Source organism: Sebastes umbrosus, chromosome 15 (genome assembly GCF_015220745.1).
Source record: "Sebastes umbrosus isolate fSebUmb1 chromosome 15, fSebUmb1.pri, whole genome shotgun sequence".
Classification (NCBI taxonomy): Eukaryota; Metazoa; Chordata; class Actinopteri; order Perciformes; family Sebastidae; genus Sebastes; species Sebastes umbrosus.
Window position 1 is genome coordinate 30,386,329 of NC_051283.1, and position 27,450 is coordinate 30,413,778.

Consider the following 27,450-nt stretch of genomic DNA (forward strand, 5'->3'; position numbering starts at 1 on the left):
TCCCCTTTAAGAGTCAGGAGAGGATCATGGGAAACCAGGACCAGACCTCAGAGACGAGATCAGGAGGCTGTACAGAAAAGTGCAATTCATATTAGTACTATCATTATTAGCTATCAGCATCACGGCTGCTGTCCCACAAGCAATCTACACGTCAGCATGCTGCAGTTACACTAACTCTTAGGTATACACTGGGACAGCAGATTATAGGCTATAATATCAGAGTATGGACAAATAGTAATCACATTAGTAGCGAGAATAGTCTTTTTTTAGTGCTAATTGTGATGCTACAAAAAAGTTCTGACAATGACATGTATTCAAGCATGGTCATTCATTCAAAAGAGGTGCAAAACATTCTCAGGTGCTGGGATTATATGACGTGTGACTACAAAATCATTTTCAAGACAGAGTACAATGCATTTCTGAATCATTCTTAACATAGCCTCAGAGTAGGAGTGCTGCTGAACTGGGATCAGTTTGTCTAAGTGTGTGTGTTCCTATATAGAATATCCTCAGAGGGACAGAGACCAGTGCTTTTCTCCAATTATCTGTGATGAATCAAAGACTAAATTAAATCACAGTAAGAGTTGCACTGGAGTGAATTAAAATTAACTGATGTCAGTGTCAGAAACAGCAGTTGAAAGTTCTTCTAAAGCAAATGTTCCATTATGATCAGAGGTATCAGCAAACTGCGACACTGCAGACATCATTTCATGTTTTTTTCATTGCATTCTTTGGAATTACACAGAATAGTAGATTAACAGAAGATTGAATCTACCACAAAATTGAAATAACGTTTTATTAAATCATGCCCTAACCCACACACACGGACCACCAGCACTTCTTGTTCTGACAGGCTTTGTGAATAATAATGAAACAGAAAACATCAGACAAGGTTGAATGATGAAAAGTGAAATCCTTTCATAAAGCCTTCATCAGCTGTGATTGCCTGAACTTCAATATCATTATTCCATCAGGGCACACGCTGAAATCCAAAGGAGGCTCCTGGCCCTTCACTCTGCAAAACGCTTAAGTGCCCTTCAACAGAGGCTTTGTGATGCATCTTAAAGGGACAGTTCACCCCAAAATCAAAAGTACAGATTTTTCCTGTAGTGCTATTTATCAATCTAGATTGTTTTGGTGTGAAAAAACTCAACAGCAATGTCTCTTTGCAGAACTCGTGACCCGGTTACTCAAGATAACCACGATTTTTTCCTTAACCTAACCAAGTCGATTTTTTCCTAAACCTAACTAAGTAGTTTTGTTGCCTAATCCTAACCAAGTTGATCTATTCCTAAACCTATCTAAGTAGTTTTGTTGCCTAAGCCTAACCAAGTCGATCTTTTCCTAAACTTAACCAAGTAGTTTTGTTGCCTAAGCCTAACCAAGTCGATCTTTTCCTAAACTTAACTAAGTAGTTTTGTTGCCTAAACCTAACCAAGTCGATCTATTCCTAAACTTAACTAAGTAAGTAGTTTTGTTGCCTCAACCTAACCAAGTCGATCTTTACCTAAACCTAACTAAGTAGTTTTGTTGCCTAAACCTAACCAAGTCGATCTTTTCCTAAACCTAACTAAGTAGTTTTGTTGCTTAAGCCTAAGCGTGCATGGATATATTATAAGAGCTGGATACCGGACATCAAGATGGCGCCTATTCAGTCCAGTGAGAATTGGTAGAAAGATAATAGCTCCTACATGAAACTGCTCTCAACCGGGTCTATGGATTATCTTGAGTAACCGGGTCATGATTTCTGGAAAGAGACATTATTGTTTAATTTTTCAAATGTATTTTTGGAGCTTTGAGCACCACAAGCTGAGTGCCATTCACTTCCATTATGCTGGAGAGAAGGCCTCCAACACTCTGCATCTCACACCAAAACTAATCAGATTGATAAATAGCATTACAGGTTAAGAGGACAAATATGAATTTGTGATTTTGCGGTGGACTGTCCCTTTAAGAATGAAACATTTTCAGCTCCATTTATTCACAAAAGATGCGACACAAGCAGCCTCACCGGCCTCGAAAATACAGTAGAAGTGTATTTAAAATGTGAAAACTTTACTTTTCACTGAAATCATGAATGAATTGATCTAAATCATTCTGTTGCCATCTTTTCTAAGCCTTGTTGGGAAATATTATTTGGCTCATGGGTGATATCTAGCACTCTACTAAGGCCTGAATTTCATACCCTTCCTGGTTGGTCTATACATCTCAATGGATTTAACCTACTGCAGAGAAGTAAGTTGGAATAACCTCCCGTTGTGTATTGAGTATTTCTATACATCAGGTGTTTTTCTTCACCACTTCTTTTTTGTCATCATTGTACAACATGTCTGTGTTCTGCACTTTCTTGGTCCTGCTTTGAATCTAAATAAGACAATCTGGTTAAGTACAGCCACACTGTTTCAGTGTCAAATAGTGCACCCCTGAGGCGACTACGGATACTGCTGAAGCAAATGTTGATGAGAGGATTTCACATAGCATCATATAAACATGACATGAGTTAAGACTGGAGAGTCTACTCCAGCACTATACGTGTGTGTTTTCTACCTGCTGTGGACGTGTGGTTAAAGGATCAATGCAGCGTTTTTCATTGTATAAAATCTTGCATAAGCATTGCAGTAAGAAAGTTATTAGTATTTTCACACATGCAGATCACATATCTTTATATTTACAACATCGAAAAAAAAAAAAATGGTTAAGAGTGACTGATGTTGAGAGGTGCTGTCAGATTCCTCTTTCTGCCCGATGGATGTTAGTGATGTCTCAGTGCCATTATAATGAATATTGCTTTAGGTTTAATTGAAAATCAGTCAATCCTTTGACCATCATTAGTCCACCTAACCTTCTCATCAGAGATTATTTAGATCAACCTGATATTTACACCAAACACAAAGTCAGTTTGGGAGCCTTACTGTTCTGTTAATATATATATATCTGATCAGCCCGGTCTCACTAAATGGCGTATGAATGACGCGGTAATTTGTAAGTCATTTTGCGTGCAATCCCAATGCCTTTGTTGCTTTGGGCGTGTCATGTGTACGCCATATAGTCTGTACTGACTGCAATATGCTACGATCAGAGCTATTGACGTTGAATAAAAAGTCAGAGAGTCTGCTTATAGTTGGAGGGAGGGGAAGTGGAGGGGTCCAACAAACACAGGACATCCAATCAGGACACCGGCGTTCATGTTCCAAAGTGTTGTTGAGTTAGTTTGAAGTTTGTGACGTTAGTGATATAATAATGGCGTTAAATGACGTTTCACAACGTTAAGCCCGTGATGTATAAATGACATGCAAAAAGTCTGCGTTATCATGACACGCAGAAATGCCGTGCTATTTATACGCCTTCCCGTGCAACGTTTCATATCAGCCTGCAGCCTTCAGCCTTCATATCACGCTGGCAGAAACGCAACGCTGCATGGTTAACGTTGTGAAACGATTGGTTAGCTTAGATAACAAAACTACTTGAATAAGGTTAGAAAAAAGATCATGGTTTGTCTTCAAATAATAATGTAGCAACGTAACAATGTAACAACGTTATGTAGCAATGTAATGTAACAACGTAACGTAACAACATAACAACGTAACGTAGCATCGTAAGAACATAACAACGTAAAGCAACAACGTAATGTAACAGCGTAACATGGCAGCGTAACATAGCAGTGTAACAACGTAACAATGTAACAATGTAACAACGTAACAATGTAACGCAACAACCGTAACGATGCAACCAAACCTCTATAGTTAGGTTTAGGAAAGAACTACATGGTTGCGCTTAAAACTACTACGTTTGTACTGTAAAAATGACTCTGCACGTTGTGAACACGTGACATGAACGAACAGCTGATTGTAACGTGATGCCCGGGACACAAACAGCGGTCTCCTGGATGAAAGCCTTGTGTTTATTGGACCCATCCACCTCCCCACCCACTCTCCCGGTGTGTCTATTTTTGCTATTTAAACTACGTCACTTGCTCAAACCAAATGCAAAAACGTATCCCTGGTTTGCAAAAATGTCCCATGCCAACATTTGTTGCTGGCTGTCCCATGAGATCGGGTTGATCTGATAAAGTTCCAACAAAACAGCAATTTATAAAATCAATAATTCAATGACGAGTAGGATATACAAGTCATTTTACACACTCATGATTCATATATTCAACATTTGACCTCTGTAGTTTCAAAAGGATCACGTTAAATTTTGTGCTTTTCTTGTCCAGACACCAAACATCTGTGTGTGTCTGACTGCTTTTAGTAACCCTTAGAGGTATAAGGTCGTACATCTTGCAGACTTTCCAGGTTGACATCAATTCCGTTACAGCATGAGGTAGCCCTACTGCCGACAGCTGTCAGTGGCAACAATAACAAGGACATCTAAATGGGATCCTCGGGGACAGTAGAGCCATGTTATGAGGATGATCACTGTGTGTTTTTGGTGTGTTTCAGAAGGTGATTGATGTTGTGCAAGGAGCTCTATGTTAGCATCACAGACTGTTTGTGGCCCTGTGGAGGGGAGGACATGTTTGGGACCGACTTTCCTCAGCGGTGAGATGTCTCGCTCTCATTCTGTGACATGAAAATACTGAATTAGCCCACAGGCTTCTTCCACAGCAAGCAACGGGAGCTGATTAGTCAAAAGCAGTTGTTAAGGCTGCAAGAGCTCAATCTAAATTGACTCTACTCACGCCACCGTCTCTCCACTCTCTCGTCTGTATTTCTGTGGTCCATCACTTGTGTCTTTAGCAATAAATTAACCAATTGCGCCAATAATACAAGCACATTGTGTCCATTACTCCCACCCACGTTAGCTTTGGGCCAATAGAAACCAGATATGATTGTGACACACGTCAATAAGTTCATTATTTTGAAGTTGAATCAGCTTTAGACTGGTAGGTTTAAATATCTGGATGTATTAGGACTATGTAAGTCTTTCTACTGTTCATTTTCTAAAGCTCTTGTGATCAATTACTTAAAAATGTAGGCTATAAATGCTGTCAAGATGAGTCCAAATGCAATTTGAATAAAATGACTATATTTAAAAGTATATATAAGTGGTATTAATATTCAATAACATTGCAAATTTCCCTGATGTCTGACTAATATTGGATTTTTTCATCTTATCTTAACATGATCCACATTTCTCTTTATCACTATGAAACAGGTCTGAAGTCTTTAGGTTGAAAAGTTTTAGAATAGAAATAGTTCTAATGGCACCTACGAATACAAGATTGTAAGCATATGCTTAATCGCTTCTGATTAATTACAATTAAGAGGGAGTCCTTGGAAAGTTTTCTTCCCTTTAAGGGGCCCCAAAAAGTTTGAGAACTCCTGCTTCAGAGCTTTTGATAGTAATCACATCTAAAGTGTGAACTGTCAGTTATTGGGATTTGACTCAATAAAAGGTGTCACAGAATAGCTGAATACATTTAGTGGTTGTAAACATTTGACCTTATACTTTACAGACTACACACTATTACTGGTGCAGTCCGTAGGAGCGTATTTAACTGTATGTTGCACAGTTAGTGGGTTTGGATTCATCGAGCATGAGCAGTAAATGGAAGGACTCACCATCTTTCAGTTATTGATATTAACATTAATTCTGGATTTTTATACCGTCCTCTTTTTCATTTCCTATCTTTCATGAGCTGAAAGAGCTCTCATAATCACTGTTATTCACTCTCATTCTGTCGGGGCTATAGGCTGCATCGTTATCTCAGATTGATCCACCTGCTCTCCAGTCACTTCATCTTGGCAAACAACTGGGCTACAATAATCAGAGCTCCGTCCGATGGATGGATGGGAGCCGAGATGAGAATGGGACGCTTTTAAATCATGCGAGTCATTTATCTGTTCTCCCCCGGATAGCACCCTGTTCCATCTCTGTCGTTTGTCTCTTTCATCGCCACTCCTCGCTCTACTACAGTGTCTTGTGAATCTGTCCTCCTGCAAAGACTAAGACTAAGAATCCAATTATGTTCTCGGGAGCTGTTCCAAAAAAGTCCCAGAAGTGTTGCGCAGTCTTCTTCCTAATTTTATTTTCGCTCTGACAGGGCTCGTGACAACTCCATTGAGGGGGCGGGGGGGAAAAAATAAAAACAGATGAGGAGAGTTTCTACAGTTAGCTGTCGTTCTTGTGGGTGTTTTCTCTGGAATTTCATCATTAGTGAGATGAGGTGGATGTCTCCACAGGTTCCTATTAGATGACGCCTTCGAATGTGGAAGGTTTGACACCAAGAGACATGAGAGAAAGGAAAACAACCGCCGGCGCTCGATTGGGAGCGGCGGTATATTCGATCTACAGAGCTTGTTTCAGTTTGCAGGTTTTTCCAGAAAGAATAGAATTGTTGTATTTTTCTCGTGGATATCAGTGAATGAGTGCTGAGACAAGCGCTTCTGTCTGAGAGGCGGGGACGCTCTCTGACACGCTTGTTAATAATAGAGTCTGTGTATGGGTGGGATGAAATGCAATCATCGCGGTGTTGGTCTGATGCCGTGAGAGCAGACGAAAGTGCTGTCAGAGGCAACACACTGAGATCCGCCTCAGTACAGGAGGAACTCTTTGCTGCTAGTAGCCTTGGGATCTTAAAATAATGTATGACTTCAGCCGACAAACTCCTGGCATTGTTTTGTTTGTTTTTTTCAGGAGGTGAAATCATTTGATCCCATTTAGGTGTTTTCCTGAAAGTGCTGAGAGTGTTTGACCCTTTTCACATCATCACAACTTCTTTTAGGAACCTGTGCGTCTTCGGCCCGTTGAAGCTCGCATGCAGTCTACTCTACCATCAGTTTTATTCATGTAGATCTGAACTATGATATCTACTTTAATGTTTCATTTAAATGCATGCATTTTCCATATGCACAGAACTGTTTTGTTCTTCTTTTGATAAAACAGCTCGGGGTTATTCTTTTGCATCTAATTTTTCAGTGCGTTAGATTTTGTGTTGTGCATTTTGTGCGACTGCCTTTTCATCATTTTTCTTTTTAGGCTAAACTGACATCTGAATCCAAGCATGAATGTTATGTCCATGATGTTGTTTCAAATGCAGTGATGAAGGACTCGGTGGTGTTTGGATATGAAAGACAGAACCGGATTGATGTCGTTACTGTATGAGGACCATGAGCTAAAACACACCCTGGTGCATCCTCTCAGGTGCTCTGAGCTGATTCCTCCTTCTGCCCGGCATCTTCGCTCTCAGCCCCTCCCTCTATTTTGGCTGAATCCGACCCGGCGTTGCCCATGGAGGCCGTTCCCGGCGACGCAGCGCCGTGCAGGCTGCCGTCGGGGGTGGCGGCTGCAAGTGAGCGAGGGTTGGAGGCGGGGCTGGCGCTCATGGCGGAGTCAGGGGTCCGGCTGGTGCTGAGGTCGCCGTGGGGGACCGCGGTGGCCTCCGGGCTGTCGGAGGGAACCTCTTCGGTCACGGCCGTAGGGGAGACGGCATTCAGGAGGAGCTTGTGGGAGGCGTAGGTCATCACACCATCAGTGTCGCTGTCCAGTGGGAGGCCAGAGGTTGTGAACTCCACCCCAGAGTCGCTCATCTCAAGAAAATTGTCTGAGGAGAGAGTGTGGTAGCGGCCCGGTTTGGACACCTCGAGGCCCTATACGGAGAAAGAGGAGTGATGAAAGGGGAGAGGACAAGAGAAGGGTCAAAGGAGATGAAAGGCACAGGAAATATGAGATCACCAAAGGCAAGGACGAGACAAAGAAGGAAAGAGTATAAAGAAGATGATAACAAAACAACAGGGGGCAGAAGGAAAAAGTACAAAAAGGAGGCAACCCCCAACAGGGTGGAAGAGATGGAGGAGGGAGGTGGGGAAGGATGGAGGATGGAGGAAGGGGAAGAAAAAGAGGCGGTGAAAATTGAGGTCAGGGAAAAAGCGACGTGAATAATTCATGCACATGTTTCAGCGACCATATTTATAGATTTACCTTCCACTCCCATGTAAACAACACTACTTGTTCTCCTTGTTGCATCGAGACGAGATGCATCTGTGAATTTTTCATGGAACTATTCTGCTGCGCTGGTCTTCTTGTGTGTTACCACATCTTTTCCTGCTCTACCCTCATCCCCACTAAAGTCTTCTTTGCACTTTAACTAATTGATATTGCATAATCCTGTATGTATATACGTTACTGTATAGCTTCCTTGTGAATATAATTTCAGTTTTCCTTTTTATTTCTTCCTTTAGTGCCACTTTTATATATTTTGTTCTATTTTATTCTCCGTCTTATTGTTTTATTATATTTAAAAAGAAAATACATAAATAAAAGGGGAAATTAAACAGAGGAGAAAATAAATAAGGGAATTAATACAAAGATAAATAAATAAAGAAGCAAATTAAAACATTAATATTGTTTTTTGCCATATTTATGTATTTATTTTTGATTTTTGCATTTGTCCTCCATAGCTTTACCAACCCCTCCGGCGCTTTCGTAATGTTGAACTTGACACATCAAGTAAAAAAAAAACTCATGTAAGTTTTGCTGCTTTTCAAAAATTTTTTGCGAAATCAGGTATTTTGATAATAAGTCCTATTTTTTAATCACACACTTTGACAAACAAAAATTTTGATTTGAATTTTATGTAATTTAATTTGCCGTCTGTCCTATTTTGGTTCCACCACTGACCTTGATTGTGACCTCTGTGCACTCCGAGGTCTTCTCACACATAGACTGCGTCAGAGATTCCTCAGTGAACCTGGTGTAAGCATCCTGGACTACCTGCAGACCCACACATACACAGACACACGAACAGACACACACAGACACTCACACATGTCAGAATTTGGCCACAACAGTGTAACGTCCCAGCAGCTGAGCTTTTACAAACATCAAAAATACATAGACACTGCAAGAGAGGACATAAACACACACACACACACACACACACACACACACACACACACACACACACACACACACACACACACACGAGGCACCACATGTAACTGCACAGAAAGTTCTTAAATACACATAGAAGATATTGAAGAGGACGCTTGTGTGACATGACTGAGAGACAAGCCGATTGATTTGTCTACATGGCGGGGCTGGAGGTTGAGAGGAAACAGGGCCAAAGGGGACGTAATCTTTCAAAAATGTCGCTTCCATTCAACTGCAAGAAAGACGGCATGACGGACGGCAGAAGATAGATGGAGGAAAGATGAACTCAGGTTGGAAGAGTAAAAGTGGGAGAGGAGGAGAAAAGAGGTAGAGCACAACATGCTGTTGTGAATGTCTGTGTTTTGTGATGTGTTAAAGGGACTATTTGTAACTTTCAGAATTGCTTGTTAACAGCGACACCTGTGGCCGTAAATTCAACGAAAGTCAGCGTCGGGCTCGCGCCTGCTCGCTCTAAATATACCTGAACGAGCATCGCTCAAAACAGTGAGGCGACACACGTCAGCTAAAAGCACAATATTACTCTATATTTCAGCTGCTTGGCAGTAATGTTAGCTGACCAGACCAAGGTCTCTCCATGAATCAATGCTGATCCTAGTGTTGGCTTTTCCTGCTTCAGCGCAGGCTGAGCGCAGGCTTCAGCAGCGGGGCTCTGCAGCAAATCTCCCTGCTCTCTCCGCCCGCAGCCTGAGTGAACAGGGAGACACCGGCACCCGGTCGGTAACGAGACAATAAAGTTTCTCGTTGCAGAGCTCCGTCACTTCACAAGACACGGAAACCTCTGTTGGTCTGGAGGAGCTGCAGCATTTATTTCTGCACAAACGTCCACTCACTAGATATTCTCAGAGCTAAACTAACTCTTCTGCAGTGTGGAGTGAGCGCGTGTTCACGTCTAGAGGTGGAGCGAGTACGCGAGAACGCGCGCGCTGTTTGAGTGAAGGCAAGCAGGCAGAGGAGACGAGGCTCCGACCACACGCGAACGTGCATATGCGAGCGCCTATGTGTCCCGACCCGGTACATTTATACGCTTAAAAAGTTACAAACAGTCCCTTTAAATAAGTTAATTAACACATGGTTTGTCCCCAGAAACAGTTCCAAATTAAACCTCACACATCAGCTAAACTGGGTTTAAATATCCATCTATAGCCGCACAAAAAAAACTATTAAAAGGCTTGCTGCCAACATTCTGCCTGTTAAACAGATACTGCACATTATGATGACTAAAACAGTTAAGAAGTAAAAGTAAAAACAACTTGTGAGTTAACAGGAAGCACCAGAGTGGATCATCTTTTGGTTTAGGGAGGTAAGACACCAAACAGATGAGAAGGAAAGAGGGAAAGTGAGAGGGAGAGAGGGTGGCAAGAGAAGTAAGAGCCAGGAGTAATAACTGAGAGAAAGAGGAGCGAATTCACAACAGGACTGTGCAGCTTTTTCGGACGTTAGACCTGCAGAAATAAGACACCCGAAAAGGGGTGAAATGCTCCCCTAACTGCGCTGTGTCTCGGTGCTTCTGTGCTATTTGCACATATTTTAATTAGGTAATATGCAGACATTTGCACACCCTTTCATTGCAAAAGAACAGTCCAATTCATAAAGATCAGCACTAATAGCCACACACAGTTACAGTGAAGCTATTAGCGTCTTCAGAGAGTTGGTGGTATCTGAAGTGCATTTATTATGGCTGTCACACCCAGACTGTCCAGCTGATCATGGCAGCAGGGATTGTTGCTCAAACTCATTTATTCTGCAATGTAAAGACAGTTGTGTCATGAAAAATGATTTGCATGAAGCTCCCCTACATGTCAGTTTTGGAAATATAATGAGAAAAATACAAGACATGAATGAAAAACAAAGTTATTATATTAAACAAAAAGGGCAAATTGCACTCAGCTGCATACCTTTATGGGCGTGTTTGCGCTGTAATATCATTAGCGCAATATCTTTTGTAAAATTGGACCTTGAGACGGGGAAGATAGCGGCCACAATTCTACTCACAATTCTTTGTGAATTCGCCCCAGAGAGTGTAAATAAGAAAAAGGAGACTTGACACAAGTGAATGAATGAATGAGAAGGAGAAGAAAGAAAAGTAAAGAGAGCAAGACAGATGAAGATATACAGAGAAAAGAGTTGCAGCAATGGAGAGGAGAGGTGGATGGAAAGTGTGATGGATGGAAGAAGAAAATAAGTAGGCTATTATTGATTTGAGTTTCATGTCGGTCTGTTGGGTTGAGGCCCAAAAGGTGTCTGACATCCTCTCACACACGTTCTCTGCGTTCTCAGATCTATGAGGAAATCCATGACAGAGTCAGAGTGAGCGACATCGAGGCCAACTGCTGTCATCTCAACCTCCACTGTGCAAACACACAAACACACGTTAGAAGTTCCCAATTTAAAGGCACATTACAAGCACACACACATATTGTATTGTACGTATATACAGTAACACACGAGGATACACAAACACACACCCAAACAACACGTAGTGAGAAAGAGATATACGGGGGGGAGTATGAACTGCTGATTTTACATTTATTCTACCTGTATACTGTTCACTTGAACTCAGAGTGACTGTTCCTCCAGTTTTTACTAGTAATGACATAGTTACCTATTCCACTATTTTACTTTTACCGGTCATGTTTCATTTTTAACATTTAAGAAGCACTCGTACTAATGAAATCAGAACTCTTTTCCAGTGAAAGTAGCCTCTTGGCTCCAGCTCCAAAAATTCACTAAAAAAGTGGCCAGATGATGTCATACACTCATTTGCATAAAGCTTAGTGGTTGTGTCGGTCGCAGCGAGGGAGGGAGAGACCCTTCACTGTTGGCAGAACAGCCGGTCACTGTGATTACTCTGAGCAAGCATGCATGGGCTTGATTAACAATATAATATATTTTAATATATATTTTTTCCCCTGATGGTCTGAATAAGTCCATACATTTGTCGCTAGTCACTTTTTAGAGATAAAGTCGCTCTGAAAAGTCACTAAAGCTAGCGAGAACGTCACCGAGTTGGCAACACTGAATGAAGTGTAATCATGTTTTAATGTTTTTTGTTTTTTCATTTTAATAAAGTGAAAAATGCAAAGCTACTTCCCTGATTTATTTAAATACTACACTATTTTTTTTATACTTTATTTAACCTTGCACAGCAGCGATCACCAGATCCCGCAAGAATCGCAGGATCAAATGAGTTAGCATGCAGCTTTAGCCACGATGTCTAGCTCTGCTTTTCCTTTTCTCTGATGACTAGAAACATAAAAATATGTATAAATCCTTAATAAAAAAGTTGCAGGTTAAGTAGTAAAGTAAATAGATAGATCCGCATTTATGACCGCTGCTTATTAAAAAGACTTCAGTGATATAAAATGACTAACTAATAACTTGAAGTGATCAGTCACTAAAATGTGAGTTATCTTTGGTGACATTTGGGAATAAATGTAAAAACAGCAGGTCACAGGGGGGAAAGTCTCAACGTCATGTCACATATTAATCTATTGCTGGAAAACGAGAATATGAACACATAACATCTAATGTACGGAAACTAGACAAACACAGACGAACACTAACAGCACACCAACACACTGTCTGGGCTAGTAGCTGATTACACAGTAATAACTCTACTTATGTCATGATAGCACTGCCTGTAGGTTAGTGTTTCCTTTTGTTTCCTCTGTTTCCCTGCCCTTTTGTATCTGGTGTGTTTTTCCCTGGTTTGTCTAGTTTGTCAGTGTGTCGGGAGGTGTGGCCTTTCTCCTCCTCCTCCTCCTGGGCAGGCACAGCAGGAGCAGCTGCAATCAATCATTCCAATCACCAGCAGTATATCTACCCCGGTCTTCCTGCAACTCATCGCCAGATCATTTCGTCACCCACAGTGGTACTTACTATATCAGGCTCCCTGGATTTTTGCTCTTGTCTTTGCGGTTGCTCTTATGTTTTTGATTGTTTGGACTAAACCTTGTTTTTGTTGCTCTGTGCTCAGGTCTGTTTTCCTGCCAGCTGTGGCTGCTTCCAAACCTGCCTGCTCACTCCTGCACTCGGCTCTTCCTCAACCTGGAACCCTGTAGTTTAAATAAATACTCTTTTGTTCATATTTTAAAACTCTCGTTGTGTGCTGCATTTTGAGTCCAAGCTTTTGTTGCTAAACCAAATCGTAACAGAATGATCTGGCCGTAACTATGGACTCAGCAGACACAAATGTTTTTCAGAAGGCTGTTTCCAGCCATGATATTTTGTTAGGACAACATCACCAATTACTTCAGGGTTTATTAGAGACCCAACAGACTTTAGGAAATCAAATGTCTCAGATGGGAAAATGTTTGGAGACAATTTCAGGCCAATTAGCCCCATCCCCCGCTCTGCCTCCTCCTCCTCCGCCTCAGCCACTCAGAGAATCACCTGTTCCTCCACCTGAACCATATGCCGGTGATTTGGGGAGATGCAAAGGATTCCAGCTCCAATGTTCTCTGGTTTTTTCCCGACAACCAGTCACCTTCACTACAGACCAAGCCAAGGTAGCGTATGTTACGGGACTGTTAAGAGGGAGAGCACTGGACTGGGCTGAAGCAATGTTGGGAGGAGGAGGGATACAGTTTTTGTCCTATGATTGTTTCATGAGTGAGATGAAGAAAGTTTTTGACCACCCTGTATGTATTGGAGACGCTGCTAAACGTTTGATTAACATACGACAGAGTCAAAGAAGTGTGGCGGAGTATTCTGTGGACTTCCGGATTCTGGCTGCGGAGGCTGGATGGAATGACGAGGCATTAAAAGGAGTTTTTCTACACGGTCTGTGTGAACAGTTAAAGGATGAACTTGCTGTCCGTGATGATACTAACTCTCTTGATGCTCTTATTGATCTGTCTATAAGACTGGACAACCGTATGCGGGAGAGACGCCGGGAGAAGAACTACAAATCCCACACTCCCATGAACGCCTTTGCCGCTACTCCTACTCTCGCGAGAGTTGCCTCCAGCCCGTCAGAGACTCTCGGCTCCGGTTCCAGCTCCTCTGCTCATTCTGATGAACCCATGCAGATGGGCCGGGCTAAGCTCACTCCCGCTGAACGTCAGAGACGGATCCGAGCGGGTGAATGCATCTACTGTGGTCAAGTCGGACATTTCCTTGCTGCATGTCCTCTCCGCCCAAAAGAGCGGGCTCACCAGTAGCTGTGGGGATACTGGTGAGTAAGACTGATGCCCCCACCAACACTAGACCTCGTACTCAAATACCTGCTAAACTGTGTATGAGTAACATGTCCTTGCCCCTGTTAGCATTGATTGACTCCGGTGCAGAGCAGAGTTTTCTAGATGCTGAGTTAGTCTCTCAGGCTGATATCAGCATTGAACCCCTTGAGACTCCTGTCAGAGTCTGTGCTTTAGATGGCAAGAACTTAGCATTAGTAACTCACCGCACTGAACCTCTGTCTTTAATTCTGTCTGGAAACCACCGTGAGCTAATACAGTTTTTTGTTTTCTCTGCCCCTAAGACTCCTCTTGTTCTCGGACACCCGTGGTTAAAGCTACACAACCCCCAGATCGACTGGTCGACCAGTAAGATTATGGGCTGGAGTAGTTTTTGTCATTCCTCGTGCCTGCAGTCTGCTTTACCACCTGTAGAGATCAGTGTTGCTTCTCCGCCCTGTGTCCCTCCTGACTTGTCTGCTGTGCCTACTGAATATCATGAGGTCGGTGAGGTTTTCAGTAAGGAGAGAGCGTTATCCTTGCCACCTCATCGTCCATACGATTGTGCTATTGAGCTGCTACCTGGTACCACTCTGCCTTCAAGCCGCCTGTACAACCTGTCACGTCCTGAGAGAGGTGCTATGGAGACCTACATAAATGACTCTCTGGCTGCAGGCCTCATCAGACCCTCCTCTTCGCCTCTAGGGGCAGGATTCTTTTTTGTGAGCAAGAAAGACAAGACTCTCCGCCCGTGTATTGATTTTCGAGGGTTAAACAATATCACGGTGAAGAACAAGTACCCTCTGCCATTAATCAGCTCTGCTTTTGTACCTCTACAGGGAGCTACTGTCTTCAGCAAGCTAGATTTGCGGAACGCGTACCACTTGGTACGGATTCGAGAGGGAGATGAATGGAAGACAGCATTCAACACACCACTGGGTCACTTTGAGTACTTAGTGATGCCTTTTGGACTGACTAACGCTCCTGCAGTATTTCAAGCACTGGTTAATGATGTTTTGAGAGATTTTTTGGACCGGTTTGTGTTTGTCTACCTGGATGACATTTTGATTTTTTCCGCTAATCTCGCAGAACACCAGCTTCATGTGCGCCAAGTGCTCCAGAGACTACTGGAGAACAAACTGTTTGTGAAAGCGGAGAAGTGCGAGTTTCACGTCAGCTCTGTTGGATTCCTCGGTTACATCATTGAGAGTGGGCAGGTGAGGCCGGATCCGGACAAGATCAAGGCGGTGGCAGAGTGGCCCGAACCTTCCTCCAGGAAGCTCTTGCAGCGTTTTCTTGGATTCGCCAACTTCTACCGTCGATTCATCCGAGATTACAGCAGAATTGCTGCTCCTCTGACTAAGCTCACATCTCCTGCTGTTCCTTTTCGCTGGACCCCTGAGGCGGATCAGGCGTTTGCCTTATTAAAGGACCGCTTTACGTCCGCACCCATCCTGGTGCAACCTGACTCTTATCTTCAGTATGTCGTGGAGGTTGATGCCTCGGACATTGGTGTGGGAGCTGTCCTCTCCCAACGCTCCAAGACCGATAAGAAGCTACATCCTTGTGCGTTCTTCTCTCGACGCCTGTCTCCAGCTGAAAGCAACTACGACGTGGGAAATTGTGAGTTGTTGGCAGTGAAGTTGGCCCTGGAGGAATGGAGACACTGGTTGGAGGGTTCGGAGTTTCCGTTTATTGTATGGACTGATCACAAGAATCTTGCCTACATCCAGTCAGCCAAACGACTGAATTCCCGCCAGGCTCGGTGGGCTTTATTTTTTGGTCGATTCGACTTCACCCTTACTTACCGTCCTGGTTCCAAGAACATCAAGCCTGACGCGTTATCCCGGCAGTTTTCATCAGAGGAGTCACCAAGTGTTTCAGACACCATTCTGCCGGCAGCCTTGGTGGTGGGGACGTTAACCTGGGAGGTTGAGTCAGCGGTTCGGGAGGCTCAACGTGAAGAACCGGATCCAGGTACTGGCCCCGCTAATCGAATGTTTGTTCCTGGGTCAGTTCGCTCCCAGGTCCTGCAGTGGGGACACGTTTCCCGGTTCTCTTGCCATCCTGGGATGATTAGGACTTTGTCACTCCTCAGACGACACTTCTGGTGGGCCACAATGGAGAGGGACGTTAAGGAATACGTCCTCGCCTGCACAGTCTGTGCCCGGGGAAAGACATCTCATCGGCCGCCTGTGGGGTTGCTCCGCCCATTACCCATACCTGGTCGCCCTTGGTCCCACATCGCATTGGACTTTGTCACTGGTCTTCCCCCTTCTAATGGGAAAACAGTGATACTTACCATTGTTGATCGGTTCTCCAAGGCCGTTCATTTCATTGGTCTTCCCAAGCTGCCTTCAGCACATGAGACAGCTGATCTCTTGACTAACCATGTGTTTCGCCTGCATGGTATCCCTGTGGACATCGTCTCGGACCGTGGTCCTCAGTTCATCTCTCAGGTTTGGAAGTCTTTTTATCAAGCCCTTGGAGCCACTGTCAGTCTGTCTTCTGGTTTCCATCCTCAGACTAATGGACAGTCTGAGAGGGCTAATCAGGATTTGGAATCAGCCATACGTTGTGTTGCTGCTACTAATCCCTCTTCTTGGAGTACACAGTTAGTTTGGATTGAATATGCGCATAATTCTCTCTCTTCTGCTGCCACTGGGGTATCTCCGTTTGAGGCCTCATTAGGTTACCAGCCCCCACTGTTTCCTGCACAAGAAGAGGAGTTGGCTGTGCCATCTGTGCAACACCACCTTCAACGCTGCCGCAAGGTTTGGAAGGAGACTATGGCTGCTTTGGTTCGGACAGCTGAGAGGAACAAAAGGATCGCGGATCGTCACAGGACCCCGGCTCCCGTCTACATCCCAGGTCAGAGAGTTTGGTTATCTTCCAAAGATATACCTTTGAAGACTGACTCCAGAAAACTGTCTCCCCGTTTCATTGGCCCTTTTGAAATTAAGAAGATTATTAATCCTACCACTGTCAGACTCATCCTGCCAAAGTCTCTTAGGATCCATCCCTCGTTTCATGTTTCTAAGCTAAAACCGGTCCTCACCAGTCCTCTGGTCCCTCCGACCAATCCCCCTCCTCCCGCCCGGATCATTGACAGTCAGCCAGCTTATTCAGTCAGACGACTGATGGATGTTAGACGTAGAGGCCGGGGCCATCAGTATCTGGTAGATTGGGAGGGATACGGTCCAGAGGAGCGCTCCTGGGTCCCTCGTTCCCGCATCCTAGATGCTGGGATGGTTCGGGAATTTCACCAGGCTCATCCTGGGAAACCTGGTAGATCGCCTAGAGGCTCTCATTAAGGGGGGGGTACTGTCATGATAGCACTGCCTGTAGGTTAGTGTTTCCTTTTGTTTCCTCTGTTTCCCTGCCCTTTTGTATCTGGTGTGTTTTTCCCTGGTTTGTCTAGTTTGTCATTGTGTCGGGAGGTGTGGCCTTTCTCCTCCTCCTCCTCCTGGGCAGGCACAGCAGGAGCAGCTGCAATCAATCATTCCAATCACCAGCAGTATATCTACCCCGGTCTTCCTGCAACTCATCGCCAGATCATTTCGTCACCCACAGTGGTACTTACTATATCAGGCTCCCTGGATTTTTGCTCTTGTCTTTGCGGTTGCTCTTATGTTTTTGATTGTTTGGACTAAACCTTGTTTTTGTTGCTCTGTGCTCAGGTCTGTTTTCCTGCCAGCTGTGGCTGCTTCCAAACCTGCCTGCTCACTCCTGCACTCGGCTCTTCCTCAACCTGGAACCCTGTAGTTTAAATAAATACTCTTTTGTTCATATTTTAAAACTCTCGTTGTGTGCTGCATTTTGAGTCCAAGCTTTTGTTGCTAAACCAAATCGTAACAACTTAGCCTACATCATGGAGGGTTTAATACTCATACAGGTTAATCACTACTGCCCTTAACACATATACACCACACTCAAAACCAGCACAGATACACACATCAGATATTTACCTTGTAATTCACCCAGCACAATAAAACAACACCGAAGTAAGTAATGTGTGCATGTGTGTGCGTAGCTATAGCTGAATCACCACATACTGTATGTTAAATACAGCTGTGAAGCTACATGTCAGGTTGTCTACGAGTAAATGCAGGTCTGCGTCTGAGCCAGCGGAGAGAAAAAGGAAGACGGAAAGAAGGAAAGGAAAGCGAGAAAGGCAAAGCAGAGGCATGTGTGGCACACATGACAGAAGTGTGACATCCTCTAATATCACCGCTCAGCTGCAGTCACACACACCAACACACTGTAGAGGAGATCTAAACCATCCCAACAGCTCATTATAGTCTCTATGCTTAAGTTGAAAATCTTATTTTCTTAAAGCAAGTGAAAACCTCTGGTTTCATGTCTCTTGTTTCACAAAGTGACATGGAGCTAAGCACAATTCAGCTCTCCAACTTATTTTAAGAAACATAAGATTTGAAGAGTAAATATTGGATTGAATTACTTGTTAAAATGGACATATTTGCAGTGTGCACCCCGACCTGGTTCAAAACCGTATCTAAAATCCTGGCAGACCGAGCTTGTCAAATCAGTACAGTTTGTAGATACAGGCATTGACATATACTGTATACCTGGCCTCCTGGTGTTTTTGCATTAACTGCAAAACACATACACTACTGCCAATCATTTTTAAAGTATATATGTTTAGATTGATTTCATAAGTTCCTGGCTGCTATTGTTTTTTAGTCGTACACAACTATGGAGGACGGAAGCTGCCAAAATCAAAAATATAAAAATAAATGACCCAAGAAATAATCTAATATGCCATTAAATGTACCAATAATAATTAAAAAATAAATGTAGGCATTAATCTGCCCTTTTATGTGATTATTTATTTATTTATTTATTTGTATTAAGAATGACAGCCCCCTTATTTCACAAAGAAAAGAAATAAATACAGAAAAAAATGGGGGGAAGGGGGGAGGATGAATGGGAAAAAAAGGGAAAATCATGCAGAAATAAATAAATGCATAAATACACAAATAAATACATACATCTAAAAATAAATATAAAATAAATTAAAAATAAATTAAAAAAATGAATCCAAAGATAAATAAATAAATGAATATGCCATTATACTGTATGTATCACAAGTAATATTAAAAATTAATGTTGGCATTAATCTTCCCTTTTATCTATTTATTTATTTATTTATTTATTTAAGAATGATAGCCCCCTCATTTCATAAAGAAAAGAATACAGAAATAAATAATTGGGGGGAAATAAATAGGGGTGAAATGCAAAGGGAAAATCATGCAGAAATAAATAAATGCATGAATACAGAAATAAATAGAAATTCTTAAATAAATCATAAAAAATAAAATAATTTTTAAATAAATACATATATATTTAATAACATTTTTGGTACATTTAATGGCATATTAATTTATTTATTGAGTCATTTATTTTTATTTTGGCAGCTTCCATCCTCCATATTTAACATGGTATCTACTCCATGAAAGAATTTGTAGCCATCTGACCCTCTGCCATATGCACAAAAGCATACTAATACATACTTATAGTCTGCTACTACTATGACTATTGTAGTCTACTAAAAGAGATACTCGCGCACAGCTCAGTCATTTGAATATGGAAGTCTGTAAGGATCACAGAGACAGCTTGTCCCAAGTCGTGGTGCCGGATCCACTTAAGGTAATTCATTGACTTTTTCGTCAAATTAGGTCTTCGATCAACTCCTGCCCGTTCATGAGGATTGATAGCAGTTTCTCCTCAGTGTTCAGGATTTATTTAGTGTGCTGATGCTCAATTTCTTTAATGGATTTGTGTCGTCTCAAAAGCACTACGATTTACGAAATACTGAACACACATTTCTGAAACTGTCACCAATAATCCCGTCACACAACAGCAAGTTGATCAAGGAACTGGTTTGCCAGAAAAAAAAGGAGAGTACATTTCTCTAAACACCAAAGGAAGAGCAAAAAAAAAGAGGCCATAACACAATTCTCTCACCAAGAAGAGGCTCCGTTTGAGGCTCCTTAAAGCAAGAGGGAGAAACGCAACGCACAGGCAACAGCGTTAGCTGGGCCACCAATCAGACACATCCAGCTGTGAGCATGAACACCTCATTTCCACAGCTGTATTTTCAATTCACTCAAACTGAACCAAAGTGCACATCATGAAAAAACACCAGAAACGTATCAAATATAATACTAAAAAACAAATACAAACATACATTAACACACAACCCTAGATGAGGTATGTCGTTGGATGGAGGCTTAAATCTATCTACCAACATTTATTCTACAAATCCAGCTAGTTGTTGTCTTTGTGTTGCAAATTAGTTACCCACCTAAAATGTGAAGCAAACTCAAAATGGAGAATAAGGAATAATGGGCCTCATTCACCAATATCTTAGAGGTTTGTTCTTCAATTTGTTCTTGAGAAAGATCCGAAGAAAAGGCCGGATTCACGACATGCTCTTAAATCGCAGAATTGTTCGCAGCATTATTGGATGGCATGGTTTCCAATTAAAGCATCAGTAGGCGAGATTGGAGCAAATATGATTTAAAAAAGTTAATTTTTATAAAACGGTTGCTATATGGTGACAGTAGTACATGAAACAGGTAATCTGGAAAAAATTTAATTATTTAAATCATGTGCCTCTGTGTCCTCCGGTGCTCCTAACGGCATCTGCAAGATTTCACAGACCGGATGAAAACAAGCAGTCAGAGCTGATCTGAGGTCTGCTGTCCAGCTGCCGTCTCTGAGAGCCGGCTGTCAATCACTCTGAACTCCAACCAAACGGTCAAACTAGATACCGCTGATCAAATATGAATCAATATTCTGTTACGTTAATGCCTATTTCTCTCCTCAGATGTTCTCAGAATCATCTTGTAGTGCACGGTTTAGCTGGAAAATTAGAAAGTTTGTGACACCGCCGCCATTGTGAAATCTGGTGAATGAATGCCAAGTTCTGGTCACATGACCGGAGCACAGCAAATAGGAACGCTCTCTCAATGAAATGACCTGTGATTGGTCAAAGTCTCCCGTCACGGACTAGATGTTCTAAAGCCTGAAAACAGAACACTTGAATTACAATATGCTGAAAGGTTATTATGGGATTTTTGCCCAATGATGCCAAAAATATACTGCCTACTGACACTTTAACACAATTGATGTGAATTAAATTGAAGTGTTTGACCATTAAATCCTAAAATATTAACAATTATTAAGAAGTCAGCAGTCAAATTAAATATGTTGAGTGTTGCATAGATTCTGTTCTTACCTAAGAACAAATCCCGAATAAGAAAACATCTGGTGAATGTCAGAATCTTGTGAAGAAGAAAGTTCTTCTTGAGAGCGGTTGGTGAATGAGGCTCATTGTGTCTAACAGCAGGGTGTCGGCTGAATGTTTGTCTATAACGTAACAGGATATAAGTCCGAATGTAGGATGACATTACAAATACACTTCAACACACGATAATAGTGACATGGGAAGAGAGAGAGAGCAGAGACAAACATTAATGTGACATCACACACAAATATTCAGCAGTTCAAAACCTTAAAAGAACTGATCAGTAATGACTTGATGCACCTTTGTTCAATTTCACATTTTGTCTCAACTTCTGGACGCTATTGCTAAACTCAAGTCAAATGTCCCGGCCCTGATCGGTTCAAACAGCCGACTTGAGTGAGAGTCCGTTCAGGACTTTACTAACCTTTGTTATGCATGATTTTTAATACATCCATGATTCTGACCAGTCACCTTTTGATGATTATTATAACAGAAACATGAGTAGCGCGTCCCGATGCCGTGTGGGAGAACTGAATTCGCACTTCCAGTGTAGACACTAAGTTAAAAGACAAAATGACGGACTCTGAGCTCTTCTTTCTTACTGCATTTGTTTTTTTATATTTGCTATATATATATATATATATATATATATATAAAAATTGTAAAAACATTTATAATTTTCTATCTCAAATGGAGCTTCACAATCCCAAGTTAGACATATGGTCTAAAAGCACTTCGTATCATCTCGTAGTCTCTGTAATGCAATCAGTCTCTGGGTTGTTTACGATGAGAGTCATCTGTCTGCAGCGAACCATAGATTAAATCTGTTTTAGAGATAATTCACTGAGGATGCTGGCGAGAGAGAGAGGGGGCTCATCTGTCGGCTATTTCAAAGGATTCAATAATTTAGTCAATCCTTCATTTGAGAAAAACAACGGTCTGATTATGTGTTCGCAAAAACAATATGACGATAATGTGCTTTGTCTAAATTTATTTCAAATTAAAAGAAAATAAATAAGTCCCGTCTATTTTTAATTACATCGAAATGATCTCTGGTGATAAGAGAGACAGATTTATGTTTTTAGTCCAACACGTTTATTAAACCCTCATGCAACTGATCTGGACATATTTCTTACCATTTGGTGCTAGTGTTGAACTATTATACCTCGGTGGAGAAATCGATGTCCGAGCCTGACGTTTAGGTGATTTCTATCGCTGAGTCATGTGTTTGTGATGGGTTTTTAATGGGTCCATAAATTCATTTTGTTAACGAATCCCCATCTGGGGATGCTGAGCGGAGGGTTAACTGTCAGCTCCTCTAAATCATCCAATTGGTCAGTTAATCAGCCGGTATTGAGCAGGTGAATAGAAGAGAGCAAGATTTTGAATTGCAAATTGGAAAACAATCAGTGGTTTTATTTCGTTTTATTTTGTTCTTTTTTCCCTCAGACCCTTTGAGGGCTCTCGTAATTAATTCTTAATTGAAGAGTTTTATTAAAAATCAACATTTTAAGAAGGAGACCAATGGTACCGACGGCACCTCAAAGACTTTTTGAAGTAAATCAACCATTTAAAAAGACACCCACTCTAAAAACTGATTGATGGCTCAACATTATAAATCCTGAACAATGCTATAAACTGAGTTTTTGTGTGACAACACAGGGTGCTCTATATTCCAGAAACATTCAGTGATTTGTACAAAAAAATGACTGTAATAAGAAGCATTTTCATTTGTCAACTACTCATGAGTTCCCTGTAAAGACACGCTGCAATTTCAGGAACAAAAATATCTGGTGCCAAAATCTTGTTATTGTCTGCGATGGCACCCCTCGCTGCCAGGCTACAGTCTGTAACTCCTGCTCTACTTCATTTATAATGAAAAATGTGACACGTTAGAATGTCGAAATGTGTGCTGGCTTCCTGTAGCTCAAAGCTCCCACACCTGCAGCCTCCTACTGAGTATATGTCAGGCTTAAGTCTCCAACTTATAGCTAATTACTAAGCATTGAGTGCCAGAGTTGTAATGATTTATTTTAATATCCAACACAGTCTCACGGCAGCTCGTGAAATAGTCATGAAATTTAATGTATTTGATTACATGGACACGAATTTCCCTTTTTTTTTTTCTTCGTGACATCAACACGACTTTCGACGACGTATTTTTTGTGTGTTTTCCTACGAATGTCCTGCAACACATGACCCACGTGTCAATTTCCGCCCCAGTATTTTCAAAATAAAACGACTTAGTTAGTTAGGTTTAGGAATGGTTCAATACTTAGTTAGCTTTGGGAAAAGATTGCGGTTTGGGATTAAGGGCGTTTTCATATTAGGTACGATTGATTCGTATTTCATCCGCTGAGTTACAGATGTCTCTTTCCCAATGTAAGTCAACGGGAAAAGTCCTTTTGGGCCCAATTGCATCACGTGACGGACACAGAAGTTGTAGTACCGCCGTTTGGCCACTATGAAAATTGGCATCAACAACCGGTGCTCTTCCTGGGGGTGAAAGTCCTATGTACGCCGTAAATTTTGTGACTGTTTAACGAACTGCTGTGAGACTGGGCTCTAATATCACATACATTATCCAATAAATGTGATCACTGACAATAGCACCTAATAATGCCAGGCATGCTGCCTCTGGAGGGTTCATGTTCTGTACATCACATACAGAAAGTGTGAGAGAAGAGAAAACTAGAAATGCTATGTTTCCATGAGTTGTCCTCCGCCACGTTGACGTCTTTCATTTGGCTGTAACCGTGTGTGTCGGGTCCAGCACTGTAGGGGAGGAAGTGGACCAGCTGACCATCCTGACTCCCACAGCAGGAACACAACCCTCCTCTACATTTTAATCCTTTCCCAGCCAACACACACACAAACACACTCGTCACTCTTACCACATGACAACTACTCATTTTGCCTGTTCCACCAGAGCCTTAGCCTTTTATTCCTAACGCAGCGACCCTACAATACTCCTCCGTCACAGAGAAATGAAGAATGGTGGTAATGCACTCTAGGTGGATGTTACCTGTCTGAAAGCCTCTCCGTCTCCCTTGCCGGCCTGCTGAGCGAGGAGCATCAGCTTCTTGTTCTTCTCGTTCCTCTTGTGCACTCTGTAGACACATGAGAGCAGGCACAGCAGCAGCATGAAGGCGATCACGCTCAGCAGGGAGAGGATGGCGACGGTCAGCGGAGGCAGCTTATAGGCTGGGAGGGAGACAAAGAACAAAGAAAAATAATTAGAAGACTGCAGAAATGTTGCTTTGCTGTGCAGCGACTCATCATTCATCTCTGGTTCTTCTTAAGACTATCAGGTTTTAATTAGCACGATAACTTGCACTATAATGTTGCTCATTATGTGTACAGTTTAGGATATCTAAAGCACGGCATGACTCTACATAAGAAATCTCTATTTATTTGTGTTCAGTAGCCTAGTTCATAGCAAAGCAAGATCAGAACTAAACACGGTATGTTGATCGTTTAAATGAGTCTTGTTCTCTTACCGTCGACCTCTAGGTAAAAGTTAGCCACAGGAAACCCAGCCAGGTCCGTCACTTTGAAGACCCCCGTGTCGGTCACGCGGACCTTCTTCATGATGAGCTCGGATCCCTCCACGGTCAGCCTGCCCTCCAGCAGAGGGTCCATCGGCGTCACCAGAACCCCCTGGTCCAGGATGACCCGGTCCTGATTGTCTGATTTGGGCCTGAAGACAACGTTAACATTGGAGTGGTGCAGGTAGAGTTTCATCTTCAGGTTCTCTCCATGGGACTGGTGGATGAAGTTCTGGTGCTCTGCGGAGAGAAACATGAACAGATGTACACAGTATATAGGCTAACGGCTATTCTAACAACGTGTTTGTTAATGTAGACACCTTTCTAGGGTTTCCTTTGATTGAAGCCTTTTATCTGTAACTGTTACAGTGGACAGCTAATAGCTAATGATGCTAGATAGCGGTAAAAGCATAACCACGCTGCATCTAATAGACAGGCCATGATGCACACTTTCACACCTTGCAGACGCATTATTAGTTATGTCTTTAATGGATCGTTTTTAGCTATTTTGGTTTTACTGAACCTAGAGCTTTTAGCTCAAACCACCACCGTGCCACAGACTAGCCTCAAAGAGCCATTAGCATGGCAGTCTTGTTTAAAGCCAAGTGTTCGTCTTTAGCTTACAGAAGCAGAAGTGATTCCAGGATAAATGAGGTGGCACAGGACGGACCAGGGACGCCTTAATTGGACTTGAGGCCCCGGGGCCCACGGGGACGTTTTGGGAGGCTCTCCCCTCCCTTCACAATATGCCACGGCAGCTTTAATTCAGAACTCCTCGTCAATGGACAGCGACAAGTATTAAATGGAGTGCCCTCCTGAGAGGCGAGACAAGATGATCAGTCTTTTCAATTAAAAACCCGCAAACATCACAGGCAAAGAACCGGTATAAATTCAGGGTGGAGGTTTGGGCGTCCTCCCCCAAGAAAATTAGAAGTTTTTTTTACCTAAAACTAAACAATTTGACATCATTTTGGCCCATTATCATTACTATAGATAATGGCCCAAAAAACGTAAAAACAAAACTTGCTATAATAATTATTTTATTATTTTCAGCCTTCGTCTGAACATTTAATTCTTCTGACAACTTTTTGCCCTGTAAAATCATATTCTGTAAATCAATAGAGCCGATTCAATAAAACTTTCATTAAAGCTGAAGTAGGCAAGACTGGAGCAAATATGATTTAAAAAATGTATTTTTATAAAACGGTCGCTATATGGTGACAGTAGTACATATAACAGGTAACCTGAAAAAAATTATGTTCCTCTGTGTCCTCCGGTGCTCCTAACGGCATCTGCAAGATTGTTAGGACCGGAGGAAAACAAGCAGTCAGAGCTGATCTGAGGTCTGCTGTCCAGCTGCCGTCTATGAGAGCCGGCTGTCAATCACTCTGAACTCCAACCAAACGGTGAAACTAGGCAGCGCTGATCAAATATGAATCAATATTCTGTTACGTTAATGTCTATTTCTCTCCTCAAATGTTTTCAGAATCATCTTGTAGTGTACTGTTTAGCTGTAAAATGAGAAAGTTTGTGACGCCGCCGCCATATTGAAATCTGGTGAAGGAACGCCAAGTTCCGGTCACATGACCGGAGCACAGCCAATAGGAACGCTCTCTCAATGAAATGACCTGTGATTGGTCAAAGTCTCCCGTCACGGGCTAGATGTTCTAAAGCCTGAAAACAGAGCCATGAGGAGGAGCAGAAGTCTAGTTTACTCTCAGAACACTTGAATTACAATATGCTGAAAGGTTATTATGGTGCCCACTGATGCCAAAAACATTCTGCCTACTGCAGGTTTAATGATATTTATTCTAGCCTACAGCCAGAGAGCCTGGCTTCCCAGCTCCAGACCTCCACATCCTCTACCTGCACACCTGAATCAGCCCTGATCCGACAGTGAGGGCTGCTGAGTTGCATCAGGTGTGCTCAAAACATAACGTGATGAGTATGTGATTAGCTATTCCTGTTGTGTTATTGATTTTTTACCCACTGCTCGGAGGGGCTACCTGGAAACCACTTGCATGTTATGGATTCACAGTGTAAAGAAAATTAACATTTATTACACAGGCAGCGACAGTCTTCTTGTACTTATTTACTGACTACCTAAAGTTTATTTGGCACTCAATTAGTGTGATGGCCATGGTTTTATTGGTGCTCATCATCGTGCATTATTAAACAGAATTCCGTCCCGACATTCTAACACAACGACCGGTAGATGATTCGCTCACAGATTTTGCAGGACGTGAAACTGTATCGATGCATTACAGGGCCTTCGTTCTCACTTGTGTGGCACTGATCAAGACCTGGAGTCGCCCCTGGTACTCCACATGGCTTGGGGTGACTCTGCCCCTGTACAGAGGCCATTGTATCTCAGTTGTCAGTTATAATATTTAGTTTCCTAACTTTCATTAAAGGAAATATGGTCTTGATATATTTTTAATCTACATCCCATTCGTTACTGCAGCAGCAGCAGCCCAGTGTCCCTGCAGGCAGGTTTAACCTCATTTTAAATACATTAAATAAAGACATAGGCTATGACCTTCTCTGAGATTAA

At 42.3% G+C, this 27,450-nt stretch overlaps 1 protein-coding gene across 1 annotated transcript in view; it reads right to left on the reverse strand.

Moving 5' to 3' along the window:
* Positions 1-3,620: 3,620 nt before the first annotated feature.
* Positions 3,621-27,450, reverse strand: part of LOC119503095 — a 34,032-nt gene continuing 10,202 nt past the window's right edge. Inside the window, exons 7-10 of the mRNA XM_037794652.1 lie at positions 24,849-25,136; positions 24,374-24,552; positions 8,626-8,718; positions 3,621-7,595 (exon numbers count right to left, since the gene is read on the reverse strand). Of these exons, the coding sequence (XP_037650580.1) occupies positions 7,146-7,595; positions 8,626-8,718; positions 24,374-24,552; positions 24,849-25,136 (1,010 nt within the window). The 3' untranslated portion in view covers positions 3,621-7,145. The remainder of the gene's footprint in view (positions 7,596-8,625; positions 8,719-24,373; positions 24,553-24,848; positions 25,137-27,450) is intronic.